Below are 21,581 nucleotides of genomic sequence, written 5' to 3'. Positions count from 1 at the left end.
TCGTATATATCCCTACATCATTGACCTAGAGGTGGAAGAAAACTGTTACCATATGATTCATTTTTATAAAGGTTGTTCGGATCTTCTCATTTATGTTTAGGACTTCATTTGATATATATGCATCCTGTGCAGATTGCCTCGATATTGCCTCAATTCACAAACATTATAAGCAGAGAATGGGGTGGTGTCTATCACTGGAATCCAGGACATGGAGTGAACATCATCTCTGGGATATAGGTGCACCGAGCTGAATAGTTCAGAATAGGACGAAATGTACATCCTGGATTCCACCACTAGCCGCCATCCATCTCTGCTTATTATCACATGAATTAGGGTCACTACTTTCAACTGAAAGCAAGTCATTAAAGGAAGTCAGAGCGATTTTGTCGAAAGCAATGCAGATGAGGTTCAGTTTGAAGTTACGCAAATGTGTAATAATATCAGCATAGTACTTTGCTTCAATGTTTTAAATGGCATTTAAAGGTTAACCTGGTCTGAAGAGAGAGAGAACCTCATCCCAAACATGCTTGTATTGTTGCTCAATGCGTTCGGAAGACGTCTTCACCAAACAAAACTATGTTATGTACATATTTTAAGTTACCATATGAACTCATTTTTGATGATGATGATGTGCCTGTTACTCCCAATGGAGCATAGGCCGCCGACCAGCATTTTTTTTGGTTAGTGTTTCTTTAGCGAGTTGGTTTTCTACGGGATGAGGTCGCTAACCCCATGCCCAACCCTCCTCCTTTACCCGGGCTTGGGACCGGCAGTAGCCCCGCGGAGGAACTCATTTTTAACCAAAAAATTTATTTCTTAAATTACTTATCACATATTTACAACAATCTCTTTTTTTCTTTTAATTATTGCTAATTACAGGATTCATTTGCAATGGGTGTTGTTGATTATTTACGTGCACATTATTCATCACATGTAACCGCTAACACAACTTTCATCTTACGTAATAAATTAGCATTACCTATGGAACTTCGTACACCTTCACTTAGTTTATTAACTCATATTATACAATCAGCACAAGCAGCTCTTAGGTAGGTTTTCTAACTAATACTTACAATGTATTCTTAATGTACAATTTCATTTCTTTTGTATTATAGCTAGTTAGAACAATAACTGAACAACCGTGCATTAGGTTTAAGCTACATCTTATACTGTAAAGGCTAGTCGTAATATTAAATCCCTTATTTAAAAAGAATCATAATAGGCGGAGCCAGTTGTTGTGATTGGATTTGTGAACACTGAATGCGCCTCATCACCAGGCCATTGATATTGGCCACTTCGAGTGCTACTGTATTCAACTAGTTCAAACAGCACTGGTGTGTGTGTGTGGATTATCTGCAACATCAGTTTTATAATTGTCACTGTCGGCGCTTCATATGTGTATGTACAATATAAGAATTATACATTACATCTTACATTATGTTTTTGTGAAGCAAATTCTTAAAGTTTAATTTTAGTCACTATCACTACTATTATTCATCTTGTCATATCAATATGATATGGCAACTTAAAGAAACGTCTGGCTCCATGTTGATGATGATATATTTATTTATTTGAACATATAAATACTGGTACAAAGGGGCACCAAATACATATGCTGGGATAATGCATGGGTGCCCAAACTGAAGCAGATGGTTTTCTTAGGGGGCCACACCCGAAGCCTTTGACCTAATGATCAGATCCACAAGGCAATGGAGCATAGTAAAGAGATGTAGTTCCATGGTAGGCGGTGACCAACGATTGACTCATACGCTATTTGTTCCCTCAGGATACTGGAGCCTATGTGTACCATTGGTTTGGAATGAGGGTTTTCCAACTCCCCTAAGTGGACTCTCCGTATCAACCGGCCCGATTAAAGCGCCTTGCATTCGCTTTTCGTCCTCTTAATTTCGTAAACAATACTAATGCCACGAGAAGGTAATGAGTAGGACTTCCCTGTCAGAGGCTATATACTCGTTGATGATAATATGATATAAGCATGTCTTCTATCTCAATTCATTTCTTCCACCATGCAATATTAGTTCCCCGTGATTATGTAGTATTGCATCATATTCTCATTGATTGAAATAATTATTTATTTAACTCATTTCGAAATGTTTATTATTATCATCATCATTATCAAATAGAAACTATTTCATTATGTTTTATTTACAATTTTCATTGTATATCTCTTGTTACATTTACACACCACTGATGAATTTACCTTAGAATTGTGTTTATATGAATGGTGATTTTTGTTTAAATCAATAATGTGCTCTCTTTTGAAGTATAATATGTTTATTACTGTTGAATAAATTGTGTAAATTTAAACATAGATAGTTTACATAAGATTTGTTAATCAGTCAGTTACAACGTAGGATCAAGCACACATATGCATCAGTCCAAGTTGCCATACCTCGTTAGCACAACAAGATGAACACCAAATTTATAGAAGTATTTACTTCAATGGTGGTAATGTATGAACAAAAAAAGATTACATATAAGGATACGATATCGGAAGAAAGAATTACTTCGTAGAAAAAAAAGGTATAAAGTAATTTTAATCTCACAGTTTAAGAGAAGATAAAGAGTGTATACACCTATGCCATTGTGATCGATTCTGAGCCATGTCAGTGAAATTCTCCAACTATTGGTCACGATAGTCACACAGATCCCAATCAAGTAGTCTGTATCTACCAACATGGTTCAAATCAGAAGTTAGTGACTTCAAGGACTGATGCCACGTATTGGTTCGGCCGCCCCTAACTCTCTTCCAACCATCCCCAACACTTGTCAGCATTGTGCATCGTGGTAATCGGTGTTCAGGTATACGTAACACATGATCCAACCATCTCACAATTGATGAAGATTCACAACCTCATTAACTGATTTACTATCATTCTCTAATACCCTGTGTCTAATCTCACTATTACTTACCCAGTGATACCAGCAGATACGAGCGATATTTCTAAGACATCTGTGATCAAACACTGGTAACTTACGAGTATCCTCTGCCCTTAACGGCCACGTTCCACAGTTGTGAAATAAAATAGAACGAACTGCTGCTCAGTATAGTCGTCCTCTAATTGATAGAGGGATATCTCGCCTTCACCATAGGTGACGTCATTTGGCAAAAGCCAAACGAGCTTTCTGAATCCGTGCTGAGATTTCGTCAGACACCAACCCATTAGGGCTGATCAGACTTCGAAGATAAGTGAAGTTGTCGACTCGTTCGACTACTTATTTATTTATTTAGACAAATAAATATTGGTACAAAGGGGCACCAGATATATATGCGTGGCCATATGAACGCATTTGGAGAGGGAGAGTGGACCCTCCGCTCTCGGCCGTTCCAGGTCATTTACGGGTATATGTGTGATGAGATTGTTTGAAACGTATTGCGCTAATATATATATTGCTGCAAAATCGTGCATGGAGGACAACTCATTGACTCGTTTGAAATAAAGACCGGTGTCAGACAAGGTTGCTTACTCTCACCCTTTCTCTTTCTCCTGGTGATCGATTGGAGTATGAAGATGTCAACATCTGGAAGGGGAAGCACAGGACAGCTAGGATGCAGCTGGACGGTGTAGACTTCTCGGATAATCTAGCTCTTCTATCGCACACGCAACAACAAATTCAGAAGACGATCCAGTGTAGCAGCAGTAGATCTCAACCTACACTAGGGAAAAAGCAATACTCTTCGATACCACACGACATGCATCAATCGAATCACACTTGACGGAGAAACTTTGGAGGATGTAAAAACCTTTGCATATCTGGGCAGCATCATTGATGAGCACGGTGGATCTGATGTAGATGTGAAGTCACGGATCGGTAAAGCAAGAGCAGCATATCTAAAATTGAAGAACATTTGTTACAACTATCGATAATTTACTCCCATTTGTCATTGTATTGTTAGTATCTCTTCTAAACCGTCACTGAAGATATATGTTTATTTATAGATCATTGTCTCAGTTTGATTTCAATTCAAAGCATTAGAGAGTGTTATTAAACAGATTGAATTATGAGCTGCTGAAATGCATTTTCAACGTGCTCACTTATTGTAAATCGTTAAATGGTTAAATTTCTCATTTGTTACTTTGATTCAATTTACCTGTTATCATAAGATTGTGAACTATTACTAACTAGAAATGTCTTACTAACAAACTGAGACCAGTGATTGTGACACATATTGAATGTATGAGATTTTCGAAAACAAAGAATAATTATATAAGGAATATCCTATTTGAAAGCGAGTCAATTGAAGCTAGACCACCATGGAAAACCTGGAAACACTGGACAGCCGTTTCATCCTATTATGGAACTCCTCAGTGGCAGTGCGCATCCATGATCCCGTACTCGCGAGATTCGAACCCAGGAATTACCAGTCTCGCGTCAGAGCACTTAATCGATCGACCACTGGGCCGGCATCCGATGGTGTTAATGTCTAACTTCAACCAATCGACGATTTTGAGCAACCGTTCACCAATTGTCTTCAGTGAGTTGATATCTCACAACAGACGTGGTTTGAACTCCACTGGTCGCTGCTTCTCACTAGAACTCCAGGATTTACCTCTCAAAGTCAGTCACTAGTCAGCATATGATGATAGTTAAGAGCGTGAGTCAACTATGAAATATTAAATCTCCACAAAACCCTTTCTGATAATAATAATAATAATAAGGAATATCCATTCACTACTATTATTACTAAAATGGCAAATTTGCCACCCATCCATCTATCTATCTATCTATCCATTAATCAACTTGATCTATTTTATTGATTAATTGTCATATATATTAGTTAGTCCTCAATATTAATGGGTGGATAGTGAGAGATCATCAAAATATACGTGATAGCAATAATAATAACTCGATCGATAAAAATTCTCTCTGCCCTCTCATAAAATTTTTTAATTCGTTGTCCATTCTTCTCTTATTTGATTGGTTAAACTTGCCAATGAAATAATACGACTAACCAAATTTTAACCAATAAGCTTTCACTTCTTTGTTGCCGATTCTATATAATAATGGTATATCTATTTGTCTGTTATAGTTTCTCCTAGATGACCTTGATGTGTCTACACACGTGATCCATCGTATTTAGTTAGCTATATATATATATATCGTATGATGTTGAGATAATCACCCCTTTGTTGTAAATTTCGATTGGTTAATTAGTTGTATTTATATTTTTGATTTGGGTTGACCCTGGTCAGATGTCATAGTATCTTCCTTCATTTCGTTCGTTTGCTCGTTCGTTATGTAGTCTCACGACGGATATAGATTTGATCTCTGTGGATTATTATTATTATTATTACCATTATTTCGAAAAACAATTATTTGTGATTTCGGATATATTCTAGTGGATTTATTATTTTTTAACTTACGGAATATAAATTTTCTAGTCTATGTGGAGTCGATTAAATTACAAGGTGAATAATTTAGTCTTATGTTATTGTTCATTTCAATTCACATTTTAATGAAAACCGTTTTAAAGATTCATCTACAGACTCATATTGAATTCCTTTCTTAACTCATAAATGAGTAAATGTAGTGATTGATCAAGGACCTCACTGTGTGTGCTACTACCGTTCATGTCTAGGTTGATAAGTTGGTTGAGCGGTTTTAAATTGGAATAATCTCATCCTTGGAGTTAGTTACTTTCTCAGCACATGTTTTGTGGTTTTAAAATGATCAAGTCAACACAATTATACTAAACACTGGAGTTCTTTCTTTTCTTTCCACGTTAATCTTCCACTGCGTCAGTCGCGGGTCCTAATCCATGTTTGCCTCAGTTGAATATTCTCCATTGTTTTTTCACAGAATAATTGCTAAAAACAAGTAGGAAGTAAAAATAATAGTTCCACTTCTGTAATTTTCAAATCAATTAAGATTAGCGTAAAATCTATAGGTGGACTAATAGAACTACATCATGCAGACGACGGCAAAATCTTAACCACTTATTATGCTGAAATAGGTCTGGGAATTAAGCATTGGAGTTAGCTTTACGGTCCATATGGAACAAGTCTTAGGTTTTTGGCACTAGCTACGATTCAAGACTGCTCTGTAAGTACATGGATGATTTGTTCGTCCTTACACTGTAGTTTTAACGTAGAGTTACGAGTGAATGAAAATAGGCAAACAAAGATCCCTTCGGTGACCTGTTTGGTAGTAATAGTTGTATTCAGTTGTAGATTTTGGTTGTGTACAGTTTTCATCACGAACTGCCCAATGATTCGGCAGATACTTCGTTTGTGTACATTCAAATTGCAATTAGTATTCCACATTCTCCTATCGGGATTCAATAGTTAAAGTTCGCCACTAGTTTTGCTGTCACCATATACAACATATTTACTCTAGTAGTGCTATTATAAAGTGTTACCGTAATCACCAAAGTTTAGTTCAAAGCGACATAGATAAACAGGAAGAAATAATATCTTAGTGAAGATCGATTTGTATTTATATGGTGGAAATGAAACCATATGAAGGAGAGTGTAAAGTCATAAGTGATAATAAAAAGACCATAATAAACTATTTACTGTAAATATGTGATAATTAAGCCACCTAGTCAACAAGCACGGCGTTAACTTTTTTACAGCTAGGTGAATTGAATATGGTATGTAGAACTAATAATAATCCGAGTTCAAAATATATGTTTCTCGTTATTTCCTCAGATGATAGACAAGAATCAGAATATTGCAATAACTCTAGTGCTTCTGTCTGAGTTCTTCAGTATTTTACATCCTAATAACTTTTTGAAATACCACGTGAGTACATATTGTTAGCATTCACAGTTATTCCATTGAAAGAAAAAAAAATCAAAAAGGAGGTGATTAGTCGCAATGTTTTCACAGTATCTCAGATGTTTTCCGACCTGTGTAGTTGCTATTTCTATTATCATAGCATGAGGAACATATTCAGGGATTAAAGTAGTAATACGGTCGATGATATTGCCAAGTTCTGTATACTGTCACTGATCGATACTTTTCTGAATCCGTAACTAAATAGATGAGCTATACTAAAATTTCCAGAATCACTCAATACCTTACTTGATTATTCATTATTCTCAGGCTTGTGATGTCTTCAGCCATTCTTTACTGTTGATGGTTAGTTTCAGTAGAGTTTTTGTCCTGTTCTATAAACATTTTCCTTTGATCAATTCCTACAACCTTCCTAATACTTATATCTTAAGTAAACTTAAAGTTAGGTTCCTGCTGGTAATTTACGTTGTTCACTGTAACATCTGACTAAAATATCTAGGGTTATGCTACCCATAACTGACTAAAAACCCTGGTAGTTTGTGATGATATTATGACCTTTATAATAGTTTTCCTTACCCTCAGTATTATGTATAAAAATATCTAGTTAAACATAATTCGTCAGTCCACTTGATCGAATGTTTTTAGTACTATTTACGTAATATTAATCTATAAAGCTAATGTAAAAGTGAACGTTTCCCCTGTATAGTTAGTTTCTTTTCTTAAAACTAACAACATTTATAAACTGACAAAAATGTCCTATCTAAACGTATAGTCTATTATCTAGAATAATTGTATATTTGCATGTTTTCTATTCAAATTGTTCGTTTTGACTGTGTACATTGAATATTGATATGCAAAATTTCAACCTAATAACCACAGAATAGAACAAATTGATTTACATTGTCATAGATTTCGATTTTGTTACAAATTTATTGCCATTGTTGTTTTATTTCAGTCTTCCTCCTCATCCAACATTCGTTGCCAACTTTGTTTTCTGATTAGCCTATTATTCACTTTTTCTTAGCTTACACAAAAATTTACCATTTGAATTGATCGGATTATGCCATTTTTTATTAGCCATGACTCATCAAGTTTACTAAACTTATGAATTAGGATACACGGTCTTTGTTTTTTCAAGTCAATGATCTGTTTTAATTGCTGTGCTTATGGAACAGCATTAGTTTCGTGACTCAATGTAAGTCACGAAACGTCAGAATTACGATTTTTGCACTCAGGATATATTTAAGAATATTTTTATCATTAAGTTTTTACCCCGATGCTCAATTTATTTGAAACTATCAACTACAACCTTGAAATTAATACTTATAAAGTTTATTGATTATTTCTAAGATACATATCTTTGACTCAGTCAGTCAGCTGCAACGTAGGACCAGGCACACATATGCATCGGTCCAAGTTGCCATACCTCATTAGCACAACAAGATAAACACCGGATTCATAGTAGTAGTTATTTTTGACTAGTGGTTGGCTGGTTTCTAGTTTCTCTCCTTAATGTCACCTCGTAGTATATATAGGACTTTATCGATTGTGTTTTGAATTTTCTCTAATCTTTTGTCACTAAACTTCAAATTGTAGGTATATCCAGTCATATACCTCAACAAATAGGAAAACTTAGTTTATTTAACTAAATAATTCAAACTAAATTATTGCTGTTACCAAGCCTTATGTTCATATTTCATAGAAACATCTTTGTTAAGTAGATCAGATATAAAATACCAATTTTTAGATTCTTTCGCTAACTCATTAATCGTCTTGATTGGTTTAATAATTCCATATATACATATAAATATTATTGTATATTAGAGCAAAGCCTGACGAAGATTAACTGAAAAAAATATGGTTCGCTTATGTATGTTGTCGTATGTAGGTAATTAGTATCAAGGTCAAGGATTTCAGTGACTAAAATTTCCTGTGTTGTGATGTTGTTCATCATTCTGAACCATACTGTGTTATCTCAGGAGATTTCTTATGCGTTCATAACAGTTAACAAATAGGTTTTTATGTATACACTAAACAGATCTTTTGTGATATATATAAAGATTTAAGCAATGTTCATAATTTTATTTCATTCTTATTGCAAAGCCTAGGTGATTGGCCTCTGGCTTAGAATATTGAGGGGATTATTATTATGTGGATCTGGTTTTTTCATGCAGGAAGTAAACTGTGATAAACCTTAGTTGTAAACTCAGAATAGGTTCTAATTACATAAACATGAATTCGTTCTCATTTGTGATCTATCGATTGTGAATATCATCGTCCCGATAACATATATCTCTTTTGTGTGTCCCTTTATTTTTTATATCAAAGAGAACTTATCCTCATTTCCTTTTATAATGAATATTGGGTTGATGTATTCTAAGCAAATTTTGTACCTCTTCCCATCATTCCTAATGGAAGTTATCAACATATAATTATTCATCAGTCCCAGAATTAAAGTTAACTTGAACATTCTTTGCTGTAGTCAGTTTATTGTGTCAGTTCATATTCCCAATAAATAATGTAGCGTATCCAGTACATCTATTTTATCTACTTCCTGTTTTTGTATGCTTGTAACATACCCAACAAACCATTTCGACTGGAGAAATATGTTAAGGTCAATATTCTATCATATTTATTTACTGTATATATCAATAGGGAAGTAATTACAATTTATGATCATTTACATACTGATTAGACAAGTCCTTCCTTTCTAGTACGTGACTAAACAAGTCGATAAAAGAGATATTAAAATAAGGATAAACAGTATTTAACAATGTAGGTTGAAATGCAATCAGTTCGATCAGAGCTTTTTTCAATTTATCCTAAACAAATATCTTTGAGCAGAATATGTGTGATATTTGATGCAAGATAAAAACTAATTTATGAAATTATATCTTTTTATTTTACATTAACATCTTCCAAATTTGCATTCAACCCAAATCATGTTTCATGGTTTTCTATGTTCATTATATGAATAGATCCGGTTCGTGTCTTGTTTCTCGTCCAATTCTAATTGAAGTACATCAATCACTTAACGCTCTTTTACAGCTAGTAATCAATTCAGGTAAGATTTTAGTTAATCATTAAAAACAATTATGCTTTCTTGTAGCACTCAATCGTACTTGTAATCAGTCTACATCATCAACATCATCTGTCAATAGTGGATCGGCTATGAAATCAAGTCCTGCAGGGCCAACTCAATCGCATTTATTAACGACTAGAGTAAGTGATTATATTGATTTTTTTCTTTTCAATTGTATATTCCACCTTTTCTTCTCGTCGTATTCAGACCTTGAATGACATGGCTCAAAATCGTTTGCAATGGCTCAGGTGCATCCACTCTTTATGTTCTATCAAATTCTAATCTGGATTCTTCATGTCTGTATCCTTTTTTTCTTTCCAAATTTATTTCACTGGATTATACTCCTTCAATAACATCTTCAAACCCTAATCTTTCACATAATACTTATAGTCTTACTACTTCTACCACTATGGGATTTGAATCGAGAACTGCATCTCTGTGTTAATGTGGTGTAGCAACTCGAACTGATGTACGTACTTACGTACGAAGTTCTACGTTGTGACTGACTGACTGACTCTCGTTGCATTCTAAGTTGTTCATTTTCACTTTATTCAAACAAAATGGATAAATATGGTATCAAATCATGAAGAAAATATGTTAGAAATTTTTATTCGAAAAAAAAAATTTTTCTTGTTTAAGCAAATGTCGAGAAAAGAGAAATGATCTGCATATGGTGGTGTTTAGATGATGATAATACCAAGCTGTTTTATTTAACCCTTTTATAAAGATAAGAATTTCGTGAAAGACTCAATCATAACACAATATTGTTCATATGTGAATAGGTCTATATTTTTCATATTCCCCCCTTTTATTAGCAACTTATATCTATGTATTTCTTTATCTATTTAATCATACAAAATCTGATACAACAGAGCACTAGAAAAGAAAATATATCATACAAAATATGCGAGATAACATTTTGAAGAGGATGAAAGAATGAATAATAACTAAAGTAATTAACAAGAACATTCCAATCGGAAGAACATTGTATAGTTGAAAATAGAAACAGGGCATACATTCAAGTTAAATGTAGCACAGTCTGTTCATTCTTTGAATGTAGACCGGTTATAACCCACATAATCTGTAACTGAACGGCAGGTCCACTTGAATTTTCAAAATATTAAATAGTTGAATGCGTGAGAAGCAGTGACCAGTGAAGTTCAAACCACGTCTGTTGTGAGATATCAACTCACTGAAGACAATTGGTGAACGGTTGCTCAAAATCGTCGATTGGTTGAAGTTAGACATTAACACCATCGGATGCCGGCTCAGTGGTCTATCGGTTAAGTACACTGGTGCGAGACTGGTAATTCCTGGGTTCGAATCTCGCGAGTACGGGATCATGGATGCACACTTCTGAGGAGTTCCACAATAGGACGAAACAGCCGTCCAGTGCTTCCAGGTTTTCCCTGGTGGTCTAGCTTCAATTGACTCACGCATTTAACTATGAAAATACTAAATCTCCACAAAAAACCCCTTCTGTTCAAAATATATTTATTATTACAATGCTAATGTTTAGTGCTAACAATGTGTTTATTATTTGTTGGTTTATTTTTCATATTAGGCGTCAAGTTCTACTATTTCTGCAAATAATCTTCGATTTCCAACAACTGCTAATTTATCTGCTATTTCTGGTTTATCCACTTCTAATAAATTTGCTTCAAATGTTGATACAAATACTGGTGTTTCACGTAATCTTGCCAATGGTAAGTTAGTTGGTAGCTGCAACTTCCATAACTTATGTTTTTATTATGAATTTCATTTAATGATTGTTCTTTCCAAACGTGTTATTAATCATGGCTATTTTGTACATTATGAAGCATTTGAACATGTTTTTTACGGTAGATTAATAGTGTTTCATTTCAATTTGCTCATACCTTTCTATAAGGCTCTAAATAAATCGAATGGGTATATGAAGATAACTATCGCATGAATCAATCGTTGGTCACCGGCTACCATGGGACTGCATCTCCTCACGATGTTCCACTGCCTTGTGGGTTAGACCTCTAGTTCAAAGGCTCGGAGTGTGGCCCCCTAAGAAAACCACCTGCTTCAATCTGGGCACCTGGGCAGTATCACATCCCTCACACAAATCAAATGAGATTTGTGAGGCGCATATGTATCTGGTGCTTTCTTGTACCAATATTTATGTGTTTAAATAAAGAATAAATAAATCGAGAAATGTATTCGTGATTCGTTAGAGCTAAAAGCAGAAATAATCACTACTATCAGTTGATCAGTCATAATCAATATTCAGCTTAGTATAAATATGAGTTACCTCAGATTTCCATACCACACTAGTATGACGAGGTTAAATTAATAAGTAGAATAACAAAAAAGTCGAAATAATTGTAAGACAGTCCAAGCATTGCCAATGTGATTCGAGAAGATGGAATATAGGTAATATGTTTGGATGAATACTGAAACCTTAGATCTTGAAGGAAGATATAGATCCAATGCATCTGCTCCATTGTGTCTGATTCCGTGCCGTGTTAATTAACCTTTCCAATCACTGGTCGTAGTTGTTAGGCTAAGTTTAACTAAATAATGTGTATGTAACATCTTGGCTCAGACCAATAGCCAGTGACTTCATGTTCCGTCATGTGTCATGACATATTGGTTTAGTCCCTCTCATTACTATCGTAATCGATTTTTCTTCAGTAATCTGGAAACTGTATTGACTTTTGTTTCTGTGCTCTACCGTCACCTTGTTATATAGAACGCTGGATTGAATATCGTAGCTAATTAATAATATATTCAAATATTAACATGGAATTTAAGATAGAAACTTATTCCTGAAAGTGTTTTCTAGACACTTCGGTTTAACCTGAATCTATCTGCCAGTATTTTTGTTTTCGACTGTAATCAGTAAATCTTAAGAAGAGATATATAAAATACTTTATAGATTAACTCTCAATCGTATCTATGGTATCTAGCTACTATTCGATTATTTCTATTTAAAAGTATCTGAAAGCATATGTCGTTCAGACGTTACAATTTAAGTTTATCATCCCTTCCTGAGTTATTAGTTCTTTATTATTATTATTATTTTCACTTTTAGTTACTACATTGAATAACACTAAACTTAATCCCGGCGTCATGCAACATGTTACTAATCCCTTAACTTTACAGGTTAGTTAATTGCATTCAAATATGTGTGTATACATATCTATGTTAAAATTCTAATGTTGTCCTACTTCTTGTATGGACATATTGCCGTAATTGTCATCTTGTGAGATATTTTCCCTCACTTACTTACGCCTGTTACTCCTCGTGGAGGAGCATAGGCCGCTCACCAGCATTCTCCATCCAACTCTGTCCTGAGCCTTCCTTTCCAGTTCTTTCCAGTTAAAATTCATCCTTTTCATATCTGCTTCTATTTCCCGACGTAATGTGTTCTTTGGCCTTCCTCTTTTCCGCTTCCCTTCACCATTCCAAGTTAGGGATTGCCTTGTAATGCATGTAATGTATGTCCTATCCACTTCCAACGTCTTTTCCTAATTTCCTGTTCACCTAGTAGCTGGTTTGTCCTCTCCCATAAAACGCTGTTTGCTGATAGTATCCGGCCAGTGAATGCTGAGTTTTTTGCGTAGACAACTGTTTAAAATACTTGTACCTTCTTGACGATGGATTTAGTATTTCTCCACATTTCAGCTCCGTACAGTAGAACTGACTGTTTTAACGTTCGTATTGAGGATTCTCACTTTGAAATTAGTTGACAGTTGTTTTGAGTTGCATATGTTTTTCAATTGTAGGAATGCTGTCCTTACTTTGCCAATCCTCGCCTGTACATCTGCATCCGATCCTCCTTGCTTATCAATGATGCTTTCCATGTACGTGAATGTTTTCACCTTTTCCACAGTCTCGCCATCAAGAGCAACACTCTTTATAGGTACATGGAACGTCCGGACAATGTGGGAGACAGGGAAGACCAGTCAAATAGCAATGGGAATGAGATTTTCCTTCACTGCTGCACTTTTGAATTTCTTTCATCTGCGAATTGACTGCGGCTGTGTACCGCTATCCTTAACTCATTTTTCCTATTCCTTTACTTCCATATATGCATATATATATATATATATATATATATATATATATATATATATATTAGTGATATTCTACTCAACTTGATCTTCATCGTGTATCCACTTGTTGTGTATATCTGAATCTAATGTCCGTTTATCATAATTTATCATGCATTTGAACTAAGCAAATCTCTATTCTAAAATTAATTTATTAAAAAAACTGATCCAAATCTCCCTAAAAAAAACACAAGATTCATTCTGTTCATTTTGTTCTATGTTGTAGCTTGCAGCCCGACGTAAAGCACAAGCTTCTGGTATAGTCGGTCCATCTATGACAGTAGATACTCATATGCAACAAGCATTAAATAATAATTTCAATATTTCTATTCCAATGGAACATCCACCTATGGAATTGTCATTTGTCAATGAACCTATAAAAATTCAATTAAGCAAAGAAGCTGAAGCAGAGGTGAGTTATTCAGTAATTTGTTCTTTACAGATTTCTTTAGTCTTCTTTGAGTGTCACACTTCCAGTTTCTTTAAAAACTGGGTATACTACTACCCTGGTTGCCTAGGTGGGATTAGGTGATATTATTCGATTGTGCAAACTACTGTTGATCAAACAGTTTGAAATGCACTGCTCAAGTATAACACATTACGAGTGTACTCAGATATGTAATACACATACTGTCTACGAATATCATTATTCCGATACATTCGTAATTACCTTTAATAGTAAATAAATATATGGTCTGTAAAACGACTCTGAAGACGTCTCACTGTGTATACATACACTTTGAATATCGCCCTAATGTCGGTGACTTCAAAATTAATTGATCAGTGACCAGTGCCATGTATGTCGAGTCCTTAGTGTTGATTGGGTTTTATCGACCAGTTGAAATGAACTGACCATAAATCAATCTATAATGTAGTCACCAACCTAATTAGATTGACACTGCATTCATTATATTGTGCTGTCAGGTGGTGGTTGGAAGTCGTCTACAGGAAATCGTGGATCTTGACTTGACATGGTCACTATTCAGTTTTCAATCAATTGTAAGTAAATCTCAGTCCTGTATTATGTCGCTCGCGGTCGAATAGCTTAGTGATAACGTTTCTAATTGTGAAGCTGGATAACACGAGATTTAATCCCTCAGGAACCAACAGTTCCCCCAAGGTTGCGAATACACCTTGCTAACGAGTACTAAATAGCAAAAAGCCTAGATCTAGGGTTTCTAGTCAACTACATCCAATCACCACTTTACAGTAGTTACTTCAATTGATCATTTATGCTCATACAACTTCCTTGAGTTATTATTATTATTATTAATAATAATACAGCTGTGGCAGTGTAAAGAATTCATTGATTACTACATTTTACTATTTTACCAATCCAGTACACTCTACCCTTAATCAGTAAGTTCCATTAAGATAGATGGTATCATGATATCACCCTTTACATAATAAATATTATTCCGATTTGCAATGTATGCAAATTTGTGCATCAATACATCATAGGACTACTTTGTAAACCAGTCTATTTCTTACATTGTGATTTAGTTAACATTAATATTTATTTGCGTTGCTTAACCACTCGTCGGTTCACTATTATCATGTCTCCGTTGATTTTGATTCCTTTCATCAACCGTATTCTACAGTGATCATATTTGTTTTGTCTAAATTTATACGGAATAAAACAATTTGGTACTAAAGCGTGTTAACTGAATACCTTTTAAAACCCCATGCTTAAACGGAGTGATGTCTGTCCAACTCACATGACCATTTCTACTTTCCAGTTACCCGTACTGTTTAAGGATATTTCTGTTTGAACTAGTTGAGGAGGATATTCGATACTAGCATAGAAATTGATGATGTGAGTGCGTGACTACGCAACTTAAAAGATAACTCCTAAGGTTCAATGACATACGACTTTTCTGCGAGTAGTTTTTCATGTTTTAGTCTTTACTTTGGATACCGGAAATCCTTGGGGTAAGGTGAAGTGAAGGCCAATGTTGTCTAACCTCTTCCTTGCATTCTGAGAAGGCAGTGTTGCTGGAAATACTGATTGTGAGTGAAGTATCCTACTCTCATCTCATTTCAGGCTGTTGACAGTATGAATCCTGATTCGGCTTAGGCGTCCTGGCAGTATTCAAACCTTCACACAAATCGAATGACTAGTGTGGCACATATATATTTGGTACTTCCTTGTACCAGTTTTTATGTTTAAATAAATAAATAAATAGTATGAATTCACCTTTATGCCTTAGATCTTTTTTGCTTCTAGTTTTATTACTGTCCAACCTATCATTTTGGTACATAACTTCAAGGAATGAGTGTTCTGATCAGTGTAGATCAGCTGTGTTACCGTGGTTGGCGCTTGATTTAATGATAGTTCATTTTGTATGCCCATATGTACATATATGCTACACCTGATTATAAATCCCATGGAAACATGTCAATACGTTCTTAAGATCAGGTCATCTGTTGTTGTTGTTATTATTATTATTATCGTCGTCATTATACTTGTATTTCCTTACGATACACATAAATATTTAGTAACAAATTTATTTAAAGGTCGTCGTCTAACTTAAAGTACATACACACATACATACCTGGTTGGGACCCGCGTGACTATCGTAACCAATGGTTGGAGACTCTAGGTGACATGACTCAAAATCGATCACAATGGTGTAGGTGTATACACTCTTTATCTTCCCTTAAACCTTAAGGGTAAAATTGCTTCATAACTTTCTTCCTTTCTATACTATATCCTTATATACAACCTTTCCTTTATCTACTACCACGACTAAATTAACTACTTCTGTGAATCCAGTGTTCATCATGTTGTGCTAACGAAGTATGGCAACTTTGACCGATGCATAAATGTGCCTGGTCCTACGTTTTAGCTGACTGACTAACATACACACTGATATGTGAGGAAAAATTAAGATTCCTTGAAAAAAAAAATCTGACTTTGATAAATAAATAAGATGATAGAGGATATATTGTTTCTTTTTTCTTTTCTCTCTCTCCCATTTCCTTTGATTTATCTCATTTCATTCTCATATGTACTTATCTATTTTGTTGTTTTTCAGGCTAATACATTCTTTCAAAAACTATTGGAGGGTATTAATCCACCTGATGAAATGTTTAAAACTCTATACGATTTTGCAACTCAAGGTACACCTTCTCAACGTAAACTATTAGATGGAATTTTACGTATGTTAGCTGATGAAGTTTCACGTCATTTACAAGATTATCCTGAAACGATGCTACCTTTATTTGCTGACTTGTATGGTAGTGTTCTTGCCGCTAGTACACATCTGTAAGTTTATCCAATTAATAATAATAATAATAATGATAATAATTGTGAGATTAAAAATGCGCTTTGATTGTACAGTGAAGTCTTAGTAATAACTCATTTATATATTTGTTTACAGCTTTTCTATGAGAGCTCTTTCAATGCTATGGCGTTCCGTGTTAGCTCGATTATTCACTCTACCACCAGAGACACATATGGATTCAACGTTGTTTCGTGCTATGATTCATATTCTAATGAAGGCTAAAAACACGTAAGCACTGTTTTATTGGTCTTTATATTGGCCTCTATATTTACTAACTATATATATATATATATATATATATATATATATATATAAACCTTACACTTGATCTTTTCTCTGTTTACTTCATCTTCCAGGTTTGTGCACTTTTCTAATCTTCCAAATTGTTTAGCCAGTTGTCCAGTCTTCAAAGCGTTTCCACATGACCTTCAAGGAGTAAGAATTGTGTACTTTATACTGATTCTTTCCTTGTGAATTTTTTAAATATCTCATTTGCATATGAAACACCATTTTCCTGTGAATAAGGACAATTGAACTAGATTTAACTAAGTTGGTAACTTTAGTTTCATGCTTGTTATTATTTGTCTTTTCACTTGAACTATATCCAAACTTTGTAAACCTTCAACCATTGAAAAAAGATTCAATAATTTAATTTAGTTGATTAACGTCCATCGTTCATATTAGAACCAATCGAGCTATACTGGCTTGAACAATCGTTTCTAAAGGTCCTACCACGCTAGACAGGTCGGTTGAAGAGCGGTAAGACTAAAAGCAGCAAACCCAAGGTCCGAAGGCGAAGTTGCACTGCTGACTGTACAGAGGTGTGACAGCAGTAAGGTGTTTCCTTCAGACAACCAGCATAACAGCGATGCTGCCTTCCCACAAGGAGGGCTGGGGTTAGAAAATGTCGACCCTAAAAATGCACACCTCGCCTTATCCCACGGATATCCGTCTCCGGAGGTAAGGTCCTTTGAAGAACGGAGCTAACACAAAAAGGTCGTATGTGACCGACCTCAAGCAATTGTCCCTTGAGCACTACGGTCACGCTCTCCGGTCATTAAGACCACTTCTGACCCAATTTCCTTTTCAGGTACCCCTAGAAGAACCCTTCCACGGTGTGGGAAACCGGGAAGTGATAACTGCCCTCATACCTCTAACAGCACTCAAGATCACTGTTCATATTAGAAATTGAAAGTATCCTATAAAAATGATTTGTGTAAATTTGGTCAAATCAAGCTAGTGCAATTTTCCTCATACTCAAATATTCCGAAGAAACAAGAACATCAAAAGAAGTAAACATTTGAGAATTAACTTTTCAAATTATTAGTACTGAACGTTTGGATTATCTCGTTGATATTAAGGGGGCACTAAATTTCGATTAGTCTTTGCTGGGACATATTCATCCTGTTAGTCATCGTTATCTAGGCTTAGGCAATAATGTTCTAGGTGTCTAAAGCGAAAGTTATTGGGTTAACATCAGATATTGGACTGTATGTATGTCCAACTATTCATTCTCAGAATATGACGAAATATACACTCTGAAGTCCGCTACAACCACTATCTATGTATTTTAAATAATCCTTATTATTTTTCAACAAATGCTATAATCTTATTACATATTTTGTCTGTTTTTTTGTTTTTAACATAGTACATTTTAAACTCTGAATTAGCCGTCAAGAATTACGCATTATCCCAACAAACTACTGCATCCTTGTCGAAGGTAATTTTTTCTACCATGACACTTTGTTTTTTATATCATTATGATTTTAATGAAAATTAGTTTCATACTGTTTGTCTCTATTGCTTTTGTAATAGGAATATCTTGTATCTTCATAAACCGCTTACTATCTGTTTTCCTTTCTCTTATGATTTACACGAATGCACAGAATTTGACAACTACCGGGAGTAATGGAGGTGGTTCTTCAAACCAATTGATTGCTTCACATTATCAGCTTGCTGATTCGTTGACACCATCGACTAGCTTAAATTTAACCATGCCTACTTCAAATATTGTCGGCAGCGGTGGTGTTGCTGCTGATACATCATCATGCATCAAGGCACCTGATGCACCAGAGGAAAGCATTTCCGATCGTGTCTACTTCTTATTTAATAATGTATCAAAAGTGAATGCTAAAGAAAAATCAAATGAATTAGCCACATTGTTATCAGAAGATCGACTTATACCATGGTTTGCCTTTTATCTTGTCAGTAAACGTATCCCGGTTGAACAAACATTTCACGATCTCTTCGCTTTGGTACTTGATCATATTCAAGAAAGAGTACCAAATGTTAGACCTAAAGTTATGTACGAACTTATCAGACATATCAAGGTAAGTATCGTATGTGTGCGTGCGTGTGCGTTACTACAGCTTAAGTTTTTGGTCTCTATGTTGTCTCCTTCATTGATTGTTGTCTTCAATAGTTTATGACTGATCATGGTTAGTTTCGTTGTGGGATTATAGATATATAGTTCATATAACAAATGAGTCACATGTAACTTAAACTTGAATTCTCAATTTGTTCTTATGTGACTTTATAGATAAAAATTGTGCATATATTAATTATTCTTATTACACAAATCTGTGCACACAATTAGTTAGTTTATTGAAGAAAATATGAAACTGACTCTTTAGAGTGCACATTATTTTCATGAGAATTGTATATAATTTCAATTATTGTCTGGTTTAATAATTAAACCATTTAACTCTCCATTTATCATCACAATTCCAAGTCCCGAAACTACATTGTTTGAGTCCTTGTTCAGGTGATTGATCGTATCACTACTTATCTCACCTTTCTGTTAAATCATAATGCTGCCTGTTAGTGTTTTGTCAGATGATGATCTTTCGTAGTCGAAATGTATACGACAGTTCAATATAACTCTTTACACACTTGGCAATTAATGAGCCTAATATTACTGAGCCAATGAAGTAATTGACTTATTTTCACCTTTACTGAACCATACAGGGAGATGCCCCTGATTTCAACAAAGGAATAGTAGCCTTGACGAGCGACCTACATACTTAGCTTTACAAGGGCAGGTAAATTGGTGTATCCATATTTAAGTGGTCAGTTTTGACAATTTATCTTTCATATCGGAGGGCTACTATTGTAGTTTAGACGCAGATTTACTGCGTTCAATGTTTCTTTCAAGGCCTATCTAGTGGCGTCGGTTAGCAAAGGTAAATATAAATCAAATATTTCATCGATTCTGCAATATGTATGTGAATGCAAGCTATTCAACATGATACTGATTACAATATTCAGTCCTCAAATTAAGACTGTCTATCTGTGATTATCCATTTTAATGTCTAAGTAATCTCATGACGATATTTTTCAATATTCACTATGCTTACTTGATACACCTAAGCTTAGGTAGGTTTCTCTTTATTGAGTAACTTCATGCACATATTGTTTTATTGTCATTCTTTTATCTTTATCCCAATTAGTTTATTCTACGTAATATGCGTTTGGACAAAGATGATATGCAAGCACGTAGTACCTTGAAGAATTTTGGCAGTTTTCTTGGTTTAATCACATTGGCACGTAATAAACCAGTTCTACATGATGATTTAAATATTAAAGATCTTATATATGAAGCTTATTATAAAGGTCCTATTCCTACTCAATACGTTGTTCCATTTGTTGCTCGAGTAGTTCGAGGTGCAACTGAAAGTTTAGTATTTCGTCCACCTAATCCATGGACTATGGCAATATTAAAAGTTTTACGTGAATTATATGATATGGATAATGTAAAAGATTGGTTACGTTTTGAAGTAAGAAACAGTATTTGTTTTATTTCAGATCCCAAATCTATGATTTTTTTTCCCTATATGGGTGAATTGTTGTATTAAACGTTTATAATAAGCTATCCACTTTGACTTATTTTACATTATAAGCTTTTACTGTGCTTGAAAAGTTAAAAAAGGTTCTCAATCAACTCATTTGTAAATAAATTAGGGTATGTGCTGATGATGTCGTTCAGAAGGACGATGAAAGCTCCACGACCAAACCGTCCCGCTCAGAGAACAAACCTACATCGAAGTTAGGGTATATTACTATTTTTAGAATTCAATCATAAAAGAGTAAAATATATTTAATTTTAGGGTTTGTATACACTTGTTGGTTGTAATGAACGAACACAGGTGAGAGAGACCAATTTATTGTTTAATGAACAACCACGCAGCTGACGAGCCCCAAATAGGACGAAACGCGCATCCTGGATTCCACTGCTAGCCACTATCCATCTCTACTTATAATCACGCGTGAATTGTCTGTTACAAGCTTCATTATGCTCTTATTCCTGTTGTTATCTTGATTGTTTTCAGTTTCCTTCTCTCTTCTCTTTATTTCAATCTTATAAACCTGC

The 21,581-nt window shown here is 34.7% G+C and overlaps 1 protein-coding gene across 1 annotated transcript in view; it reads left to right on the top strand.

Moving 5' to 3' along the window:
• Positions 1 to 21,581, top strand: part of Smp_133320 (ccr4-not transcription complex, putative) — a gene marked incomplete at both ends in the record, with an annotated part of 63,134 nt that overhangs the window by 27,579 nt on the left and 13,974 nt on the right. Inside the window, 10 exons of the mRNA XM_018790493.1 lie at positions 880 to 1,049; positions 11,416 to 11,549; positions 12,905 to 12,975; positions 14,152 to 14,337; positions 16,964 to 17,193; positions 17,309 to 17,440; positions 17,569 to 17,647; positions 18,861 to 18,932; positions 19,099 to 19,542; positions 20,662 to 20,988. Coding sequence (XP_018646224.1) covers positions 880 to 1,049; positions 11,416 to 11,549; positions 12,905 to 12,975; positions 14,152 to 14,337; positions 16,964 to 17,193; positions 17,309 to 17,440; positions 17,569 to 17,647; positions 18,861 to 18,932; positions 19,099 to 19,542; positions 20,662 to 20,988 — 1,845 coding nt within the window. The remainder of the gene's footprint in view (positions 1 to 879; positions 1,050 to 11,415; positions 11,550 to 12,904; positions 12,976 to 14,151; positions 14,338 to 16,963; positions 17,194 to 17,308; positions 17,441 to 17,568; positions 17,648 to 18,860; positions 18,933 to 19,098; positions 19,543 to 20,661; positions 20,989 to 21,581) is intronic.

This window comes from Schistosoma mansoni (genome assembly GCF_000237925.1).
Source record: "Schistosoma mansoni, WGS project CABG00000000 data, supercontig 0080, strain Puerto Rico, whole genome shotgun sequence".
Taxonomy (NCBI): domain Eukaryota; kingdom Metazoa; phylum Platyhelminthes; class Trematoda; order Strigeidida; family Schistosomatidae; genus Schistosoma; species Schistosoma mansoni.
Note: the sequence above shows the minus strand (reverse complement) of the source record. Positions and strands in the feature narration are given on the sequence as shown.